At 58.1% G+C, this 10,164-nt stretch overlaps 2 protein-coding genes across 2 annotated transcripts in view; both read left to right on the top strand.

The window, feature by feature from the left end:
• RPS5 (ribosomal protein S5) overlaps positions 1-554 on the top strand; it is a 6,449-nt gene extending 5,895 nt beyond the window's left edge. The window contains exons 5-6 of the mRNA XM_034986435.1: positions 255-353; positions 434-554. Of these exons, the coding sequence (XP_034842326.1) occupies positions 255-353; positions 434-502 (168 nt within the window). The 3' untranslated portion in view covers positions 503-554. The remainder of the gene's footprint in view (positions 1-254; positions 354-433) is intronic.
• A 1,709-nt stretch (positions 555-2,263) lies between these two features.
• On the top strand, positions 2,264-3,193 carry RNF225 (ring finger protein 225). The gene has a single exon (XM_034986377.1). It carries the CDS (start codon positions 2,264-2,266, stop codon positions 3,191-3,193), a length of 930 nt encoding a protein of 309 aa, XP_034842268.1.
• The last annotated feature ends 6,971 nt before the right edge of the window (positions 3,194-10,164 follow it).

Below are 10,164 nucleotides of genomic sequence, written 5' to 3' on the forward strand. Positions count from 1 at the left end.
AGAACTGTTCCAGGTTCCGTCACTGCAGCTGGCCGTTTTCACTCAAGCGTCCCGCTCAGCAGCACACGCTGCGTTGCATTTCGCCTGGTGCTGCCCGTGGGCTCCTCCTGTGTCTTGTCTCAGGCTCACTGGGCCAATGCATGGCAGTATGGTAGCCGGCATGTGTTGGCGGGCCTAGGGTCCTGGAGGACGCTGGCCTCTCTGGTGGGGGGCACCCCCTGCCCCCCGGCTTAGCTGACCCCTGTGCTCCCTAGGCCATCTGGCTGCTGTGCACAGGTGCCCGCGAGGCCGCCTTCCGGAACATCAAGACTATTGCCGAGTGCCTAGCAGATGAGCTCATCAATGCAGCCAAGGTGAGTGAGGACACGGGGAGGCGGCCAGTTCACGGGGAAGCTGCTCCAGTATTCAGAACCAACCCTCTGTCTCCTTGCAGGGCTCCTCCAATTCCTATGCTATCAAGAAGAAGGACGAGCTGGAACGTGTGGCCAAGTCCAACCGTTGACCACCTGGCTGTGGCTTCAATAAACCCGTCTGCCTTGGGGCAGCCTCACCCACCTGTGCCAGTGTCTGTCCTGGGGGGGCTCTGGGCGCTGGAGTGGGGATGGCCCCAGTGTCCTGAGGAGCTGCCCACGTTTCTGACCTGTCTCTTGGTGCCTGGGGACCCGGGCTCACCAGGGGAGTAACTCTGCTCAGGAAGCACCACTGACTCAGAACCATGGCACCCCGGGGTGCAGGCCTGGCCACCTGGAGTGCTGGAAATGAGCGGGGTGGGGTTGTCCTGGCATAGATGTCACTCTGGTCTGGGGAAGGGCTTGGTGTTGATCCATGAGATCTGGGAGGCATGTTGCCTGCAAGCAGCCCCAGGAAGAGGTCTCCAAGGCTAGTGGTCTGGGCCACCATTTCCAGCCCCCTGTCTGCTGGTTTGGCAGGGGCCAGCCCTGTCCAGTGCACTGTGGGGTCTGCCCACCTTCCACTCCAGGACTCCAGAGGTTCCTCTTTGTTCTGGCCAGGTTCCCCCAGGGGCTCCAGGCTGCCTCTGCATGTTTTTTTTAAGATTTTTTATTTATTTGACAGCAAGAGAGGGAGCACAATCGGGGGGAGTGGGAGAGGGAGAAGCAGGCTTCCCTGTGAGCAGGGAGCCCAATGGAGGGCTCCATCCCAGGACCCTGGGATCGCAACCTGAGCAAAGGCAGATGCTCAACGACTGAGCTGCCCAGGCACCCCTGCCTCCACATTTTGTGTAGTCATGACTGCAGCCTAACCCTGGGTGCCCACAGGGCCACTGCCACACCAGGTTCTTGAAAGTGGATTCATGAGGTGATGGAAGACTTGGGTGGGGGGTTATTGCCCACCCACTGGACCAGACTGTCAATGGCCTGTCTGCATGTGCCATCCATTACCTTCCTGCCGCCCCCACATCCAGCCAAGGTCAGGCTTGGTGTGCATCCTGGAGGGACCTGTCTTGGGGGCGGGCCAGGCAGTCAGACAAGTCTGACAGGTACCCTGGGAACCTGGGATCTGGAGGGAGTGGTACCAAGACAGCACCCTCCTGCAGGGAGGAGCACCTAGAATGCAGCTGGGGGTAGGCAGAGGACTGGGGTCAGAACTGGCAGGGACGTGCCAGCCAGCGGGAGGAGGCACCAACAGGTAGGAAGAGCCCAAAGGCCAGCTGGTGTCTGTCATGGTGGGGAACCTCTGGCGCTTGTTCTGGGCTTCCATCATTGCTCTGTGCTGCTGGGCTCCAATCCTGAGGCTTGGGTGTCCTCTTTTCCTCATCTGCCCCTCCTGGAGTCTTGAATGGACCCCTTAGGGTCGAACTAGTTCTCTTAGAGGTCCCTATCTTCTGCTCCTCTCCATGTTGGATCCTCCCCATTGCTTGTCTGGGGTCCTTCCTGGTGATGGGTCCTCAGCTTTCCTCTCTGCCCCTTCCCTGCCCGTCTAGCTTAGGACCTATTGTGCCCCCTGGGTCTGTCCCTGTCCCCAATCCTCTGCCCTCCCATCTATTCCCCGCCCCCTCAAGTCCTGAAGCTTCCTCGACTTTTACCTGGACACCCTTTCTCTCTGCTTCTACCCCGCGAGCGAGTCGCTTACTGTTCCTATTCTCTCTGTTCCTTGGCTCTACACCGCCTTCTTTGGATGCCCCTGCTCTGTGTTGGCCGTCCCCTCCAGAGTCCAGTCCCTGACCCTCCACAGACCCTCCTCCATTCTTCCACCGCCTGCTTCCCTGGCTGACGGCCCGCCTCTCCCCTCAGGTCCGGTCCGGATGCCGTGCCCTCGGCCTCCCTGGCTCCGCCGTCCTCGGGCCCCTCGGGGCTCGGGTCCCAGCTCCCCGAGCTCACTCTCTGCGCCCCGCTCCCCCGGCAGGGAAGAGGAGGAGGAGGAGGAAGGGGACGGCAGCCCGGGCTCCGGCCCCATCCTGACCCCCGCGTCCCCCGGGGAGTGTCTCATTTGTGTGTCACCCTTCGACGGCGTCTTCAAGCTGCCCAAGCGCCTGGACTGCGGCCACGTCTTCTGCCTCGAGTGCCTGGCTCGCCTGTCCCTGGCCACGGCGGGTGGCGGCGACGCGGTGGCCTGCCCCGTGTGCCGCGCGCCCACGCGCCTGGCCCCGCGCCGAGGGCTGCCCGCGCTGCCCACGCAGCCCGGCCTGCTGCCCCGCGACGCGCGCGCGCCGCTGCGGCGCCAGGGCTCGGTGCGCTTCGACCGCCGCCGCGGCCTGCTCTACCTGCGGCCGCCGCCGCCCCCGGCCGGAGCGCGCAAGTGCCGCGCCGCGCGCCCGCCGCCGCCCCCGCCGCCGCTGCGCCTCGGCCGCCCGCTGTCCCGCCGCCTTTCCTTTTCCAGCCCGGCCTGGGCCTTCAACGCGGCAGTGGCGCTGGCGGTGCTGGTGGCCGCGGGCCTCGTCGTCTCGGGCGTCTACATCTTCTTCCTCATCCCCCACGCCGCCTCCTCCGACCCCGTGCGGCCCCAGCTCGTGGCGCTCGCCCCGGCGCCCGGGTTCTCCTGGTTCCCGCCTCGGCCCGCACCGGGGACGCCCTGGACGCCGCGCCCCATGGGCCCTGACCAGGACCGCGCCCTGCCAGGGGCTGCGGACGACGTGCTGGAGCCCGAGGAGGGCTCCGAGGCCACAGCGGAGGCTGAGGGGATGCTGGACAGGCCCCCGGAGCGCACGTGGGGGGCAGAGGCCGGCCCGGGCTGAGCTCCGCGGGGACGGGGTGGGAGGACCGTGTGGGGGCCACGGTAAATGCATCTGTGCTGCAGTCCTCTCTCCAGGCCTGCGGACCTCGTGTCCTGGTGGGGCCCTGACCAAGAGGCAGCCTGGGGATGCCTGTGGGCGCTCCAGGCTCAACTAGCTCCTTGATCCTAGGGGAGGCCTTAGCAAGGTGCATGGAAATTACCCATTTCTCTGAGGGGAGGCCTAGTGGGATCATTCCAGGCATCATCACCACGGAGCAGGGACCCTCTCAAGGAGCAACCCCTGCCTTCATTCCCACAGGGGCCCTCTGGGAGCACCCGTGATCCCAGTCACTGGGGCATCCAGCTGAGGCTGCCCTGACCCCCATCTTTGAAAAGGTCCTTCTGGGAGGCACTCCTAAACCTCGTCTCCGTGGGAGTCCGGCTAGGGAGCGCCTCTGACCAACATCGTGCAGGTACCCTGCTAGGGGCACCATCAGCCCCTACGGAGGGTCCTGCTGAGTGCCCCCGCAGTCATCATCAGACCCCTGGGGGAGCATCCTCAGCTAGCAGCTAGGGCTGAAGGCTCTGATTTACTCACCCTGTGGGCGCACTGCAGGGCTGGAGGCCCCTATGTTTGGTGGCAAAGCTGCTACTGCTGTTGGTCTCTGGTCATACCCCCCTGCCTGGCCCATTGCAGCCCTCCCCACCCCCACCGAGGCTGTGGAGCTTATTTTCCCTCTGCTGCATGCAGGTTGGGTCTGGGTGGGATCCAGCTGTTTCCATGCTGGTCTTGGGTTGTCTCTCTGCACACATGGCTGGGGCTTGGGCTTGAAGGGGCAGGGGTGGCCTGGCCAGGGCTGAGGAGGGACACATAGGGCCTGAGCCTCTAAGATTAGCTCCCACTTAGTCCTGAGCACCAATCTGCAAATGGAAGCCTCAACTACTGCTGTGGGTCGTGGCTTCTGGGATCCTGCTGACACGCTGTGGGGCAGCTGTGGTCACCAAGGCTCAAAGACAAGGTTGCCCTCTGGGTCAGCGCCACATGATTTTGGGGGTGGCTGCTCCTGGGTCTCCCTGGCCTGCTAGGAGACATCCTGGCCTCTCCCTAGGTGCTAGAACCCCCATCACCCCCTTCTCTACTCATCAATTTCTCGGGGCCAGTTATGACACCTCCTCCTCCAGAGCTCCATCAACCTTTTTTGGCATCGCTGTTATTCCCCTAGGTGAAGCCTCAGCCCTGACAGCAGCCTACAGGGAGGGCGGCTCTTGGGTTCCTGTCCTCCTCCTCTCAGAAGCCTTCCTGGGTTAGTCATCACAGGCAGATGGCTGCCACCCTCTACACAAACTGAACACAGGCCTTCTGTATCCCCCCAGGCTCTGGAGCCCACATCCTGTCTCACTTCACCCAGAGCCAGGGTTCTGTGTTTTATGGGTGGGAATGGGGCATTTTCCAGAGAGAAATGTGACTTCTGTGGGGCTGGAGGCTCTTGTTTGATTTGTTTATATGTGTGTCCTCAGTGCCTGGCATACAGGAGGTGCCAGATAGTTTTCTGGGGAGTGATAGCCTTGCAGGTGACCAAGAGGCAGCCTGGGGATGCCTGTGGGCCCTCCAGGCTCAACTAGCTCATAGCCACCCTGATCTAGGCATGTCAGTGGAGCTCCTTTTGATGGGAGGCGCTGCTTCCGGTTGGGAAGCCAGAGGGGGACCATCAGGACATCAAAGGGGGGACGACTTGGTCAGGCTGGAGCAGGGTTGGTGGTCTAGATTAGTTTTCGCTGACTGCTGCAACAAATAACTGAGTTCCTTAGAACAACACACATTAATTATCTTATAGTTCTGCAGGCCAGGAGTCTTGAAATCATTTTTACCTCTAAAGTGAAGTGTCCTCAGGGCTAACTCCTCTGGAGAGTCCAGGAGAGAATTTCCTTAGCTTTTCATCTTTTAGAGCTACATTCCTTGGCTTCTTCCTCTTCCTTCATATTTTGTTTTATTTTTTAAAGTAATCTCTACGCCCCATATGGGGCTCAAATTCACAATCCCAAGATCAGGAGTCCCATGCTCTACTGACTGAGCTGACCAGGCACCCTGTCTTCCTCTATCTTCAAAGGCAGCAGCATCGCATCTTCAAAGCTCTGACTGTCCTGCCTCCCTCTTTCACTTATAAGGATACTGTGACAACATTGAGCCTGCCCCGATAATCCAGGATAATTTCCCCAGATCGACAGCTTAATTTAATCACATCTGCAGAGTCCATTCTGCCATTTTAGGTAGCAGATTCACAGATTCTGGGGATTAGGATCTGGCGATCTTTGGGGGCCATTATTCAGCTTACCATGGAGTCTCAGATATTCCTCTTCTCACCCCTTCCTTCCTCCACCCCAGGCTGGGAGAGTGGGGAGGGGCAGAAGTTGGGCCCAGCCAGGGGAGTCAGAAAGGGGCCCTTAGCTGGTGGTGCACAGAAGGGGGGAAAGAAAATGCTCCCTGCCTGAGGGTGTTCAAGAAAGGCTTCCTGAAAGGAGACCTGTACCTTCGAAAGAGCTGGCATCAAGGAGAGGGACCTGGGGCAGTAAGGGGGTGGCTGAGGGCAGTGGGCAGGGCTGACCCCTCCCCTCGTCCTAACTAGCTTCCTCCTAGGGGCTAGGGAAAGTATGGCTTCTCCATTTTCCCAACTGGGAGACTGAAGCCCCAGTCTCTCCTCCCTTAAAATGAGGCTGATGATAGATCCCAGGGGTCCTGAACATTCCTGTCTGCTAATTACTACCTAGATGCCTGCCCACCTACTGCCCACGAACAAAGGGGTTGCCGAAAACCACCCTGGGGCCAGTGTGATGGGGGCCTCCTCCCCATCCTTGCCTACCAGCCTCTGGGGCCACCCTCCCTGCCCTCCCTCTGCCTACTTCAGCCCTGCTGCATAACCACCTGCCGTGGGCTTGCTCCTCCTCCTAGGTCCTGGTGCCTGTGAATACCCAGAGAGGGGGAGTCAATCTCAGTGCCTGGCATGGTGCCAGAGATGCCAGACCTTGGTTTTCTCTTCTGTAAAATGGGTGACAATAAACACCTTACTTGCAGGGAAAATTAGTTAATCTACAAGTATTTATTGAGCACCTGCTATATACCAAGGGTGCACTGGGGACACCTCAGGAAAAAGGAGGGCCCTCACATGGCACATGACATCCAGAAAGCTGAGCAGAGGAGCCATCAACTTGGCCACACTGCCTTCCCTGTCAAGCTCGTGGAGTCCCCAGTTCCCCAAACCTTTCCCAGGTTCTCCTCCAGCTCTGCTCCCTTTGCCCCCGGAGGGACGCCAAGTGCTCCATTCTACAGGGATCTGGCCAGTCTCTCCTCATGAGAGTCAAAGAGGCCCCTGCCCACACCTCACCCGTCACCAGCCATCGGGTCATCTTTTTTTTTTTTTTTTAAGATTTTATTTATTTGACAGAGAGACACAGCGAGAGAGGGAACACAAGCAGGGGGAGTGGGAGAGGGAGAAGCAGGCTTCCTGCCGAGCAGGGAGCCCGATGCGGGGCTCGATCCCAGGACCCTGGGATCATGACCTGAGCCGAAGGCAGACGCTTAACGACTGAGCCACCCAGGCGCCCCTCGGGTCATCTTCTTGAGGCCAAGAGAACAAGGGCCACGGAGGGCCCCCACTGGACTAAGAAGGGCAGTATCCAGACTGACATATGGGGAAACTGGGGCTGTCGGGCTGGGCAGGGTGTGGATTCGGACTGGGACCAGAGAACTTTCTGCAAAACACCTTCTCCCCTCAATTGCACACCCTGGTAGGGTAGCCTTGGTCTTTCCCCCCGCTTTCCCCCCATCCTGCAATCAAAGTTCTCTCTCCATACTTGGAGGCTTCCCTCCTCAGTAACACCTGCACACAAACCAGGGGGGCTTGAGGGAACTTCTAGCAATCCTGGCTGGGGGCTACTTGAGTGTCCTCACAACATGGCGATTGGCTTCCCTCAGAGCAAGTGAGCCAAGAGAGAACAAAGCCAAGAAGCCACAGTGCCTTTTATGACCTAGCCTCAGAAGTCACATTCTGTCATCTCCCCCATATGCTATTGGGTACCCTATTCACTATGGAAGGGAACTAAGTGAGCATGCGAATACAAGACAATGAGACTCATGGTGGTCACTTTGGAGGCCAGCCCTCTACCTAAAGTGGAGTCACCAGCACAGTCCTCTGTCTTCTTTAGCCAAGCAGGCCCGTGCCACTCCCTTGGACCTGCTCTCCGGTGAGAGAGTCCCAGGTGTTTGGTTGAATCCTCACGGTGATGACCCTGTCACCCTTTCTGTGAGTGTTGGTGAGGGAAGGGAGAAGCCAGTGCCAGACAGTAGCACCAAGTAGGGAGTGTGGCAGAACCAAGGAGAGAAAGGGAAGAGTGTCTGGCTTCGTTCTTACCTGTCTCCAGGCTCCCAAATCTTAAGGGAGGGAGGAAACATGGAACTGTGGGTGTTGGCGGGGTGCGGTGGGGGGGTCGAGGGTGGTGGCATTAGAACAGCTGACTCTTCCAGGCCCCTTGCCCTCCGATGTTGGAGGAGTGGGACTGAAGCATTGCAGTGGTTCAGACCTGGACTAAGCACCTTCCTGCTGCCGTCTGTAGTGTTTGCACATCACTGCTGGGGGAGGGGACGCAGGGGGGCAGCAGGTGGCAAGGGTGCTAGGGACCAGCTGGCCTGTTGAGGAATGTGTCTGAGATCAGAGATCTGTGCAGGAAGCTGGATGTGCTGCCCTCACTCCATGCTGTCCGGAACCAGCTGGCACGGATTCAGGGGCCTAGTGAGGCGCCGAGGCAGCTTAATTGTTTCGCAGCGGAAGCATGACTCATCCCAGGATCTACCCTGTCCTACAGCCTCGGTGAGCCACTGCAGTCAGCCCTGCCCACTGTACCACCAAATAAGAGTGTCTTTGTGCACCTGGAGCCTCGATCCACACCAAGTCATCTATGCCAACAGCGTGATTTATGGTGGGGGCTTTAGGCCGTGCTGCACCAGTTTGGTCTCTGGGGGAGCCAGAGACTGAGTAATAAGGTCAGTTACATGGGTGCTGCACGACTTCGTTACTATTTCCCAGTGAAAACCCTGGGCACCAAGACTTAGGTGAGTGCACCAGTGGCAACATTCCATACGTGTTGTCATATATATTGTTTCTGGGAGAAGCGAGTGCTGCGTGTGACTCCACTGGGAGAGGACACCCGAAAGCTTGTGCCTGATCTATCCTAGTAGTCCCTGTTCTATATGCCTCTTTCCTTTGCCGGATTTTAAATGATATCTTTTCACTGCAATAAACTGTAAATAAGGGGCGCCTGGGTGGCTCAGTGGTTAAGTGGCTGCCTTCAGCTCACGTCATGATCCTGGGGTCCTAGGATCGAGTCCTGAGCCAGGCTCCTGCTCTCCTGCTCAGCAGGGTGTCTGCTTCTCCCTTTGCCCCCCCGCCCCACTCATGCGTGCTCACGCGCACGCACTCTCTCTCAAATAAAATCTTAAAAAAAAAATAAACTGCAACTAAGAATATAACAGGTTTTCTGAGTCTGTGAATCCTCCTAGTCAATCTTCAAAATGGAAGGCTCTGAGGCAACCCCTGGCTATCCTGCAGGGCTTGGCATGGCCGCCTCCTACCAGCTGCTGACCTGTGACTGGAAGGGCACCCTGGCAATCTTCACTCGCAGGCAGTGCTGGGCCGGTCACACCGCAGCTGTTATGTATGGCCACCTCTACCATTTCCCTCTCTAGCAAATTCCTTCCATCCACTTTTGTTTTACATACAGCTTTTGCCAAGCTCTGGTTAAATTCTTCAGCTCTGTAACTTAAAAAAAAAAAAAAAAGTTTTAAGTTTTAAGTAATCTCTGTGCCCAATGTGGGGCTCAAACTGATGACCCCCAGTTGAACAGTCGTGAGCTCTACTGACTGAGCCAGCCAGGCACCCCACCTCTGTAACTTCTTAATCAGGAGCCAGAAAACGTTTTGTGTAAAGGGTCAGACCATAAATATTTTCACCTTTGTGGGCTGTGCAGTTTCTAGTCACTATTCAACTCTGTCAGTGTAGTGGCTAGTATCTAATTACAAGAAACAGCTAGTATTGGCAAGGATGTGGAGAAAAAGGAACACTTGTGCACTGTTGGTAGGAATGTAAACTGGTGCAACTGCTGTGGGAAACAGTATGGAGGTTCCTCAAAAACTTAAAAATAGAAATACCACACAGTCCAGTAGTTTACTGAGGAAAATGAAAACAATCTGAAAATATATATGCACCCTTATGTTTACTGCAGCATTATTTCCAATAGCCAAGATATGGAAGCAACCCAAGTGTCCATCAATAGATTCATGGATAAAAAAGATGTGGTGTATATATGCTGGAGTGTTCCTCAGCCATAAAAAAGAATGGGGTCTTGCCATTTGCAACAACATGGACGGATCTAGAGGGTCTTTGGCGTCCACTCTCAGGATGTTCTGCAAAAGGGACTGTCCAGGTCTCAGCGGCCAGAGACAGGCACACACCCGGCAGTGGGAAGGGCCCGGGCCCACCCACACCTCTGCCCACATCCAACTGCCGGTTTTCCTCCCCACACCTCCTTTTCCTCCGGCCGAGGTCTCAAGGCCGTTAGTCCGGGACGACTCGCGGGCGGCCCCGGGCACGAGCCGGCTTCGGCGGAGGCCACGGAGGACACCCCCGCGCGATTCGGCTGCACACCCCGGGGCCGTCCCACTACGGTTGGGGACGCCGGGAGTCCACGAGGAGGGACACCCTCCGCGGTAAAAGCGCATACATGGCGTGGCCGGACCCTCCCCCCTCCTCGACTCTCGTGCCGTCCCCGCTCCCGCTTCCGCCGCCTCGGGGAGCCCAACGGACGCAGCGAAGGGCTGTCAGAACTGGAGCTAGACAACCTTCAGAGGCGGACGGCGGAAGTCCCGCCCCAGCAGCCCTCCCGGAAACGCGCTGCCCTGGGCCCTCACTGGTCAGCCCCGAGACGTCGTCGCAGTGTCTTCTG

Source organism: Mirounga leonina, unplaced genomic scaffold, assembly GCF_011800145.1.
Source record: "Mirounga leonina isolate KUSES-001 unplaced genomic scaffold, KU_Mleo_1.0 Mir_376, whole genome shotgun sequence".
In the NCBI taxonomy this organism is placed as follows: Eukaryota; Metazoa; Chordata; class Mammalia; order Carnivora; family Phocidae; genus Mirounga; species Mirounga leonina.

Coding starts and splice junctions, on each gene's coding strand:
- RNF225 (XM_034986377.1), top strand. CDS start 2,264: ATGCCGTGCCCTCGGCCTCCCTGGCTCCGCCGTCCTCGGGCCCCTCGG.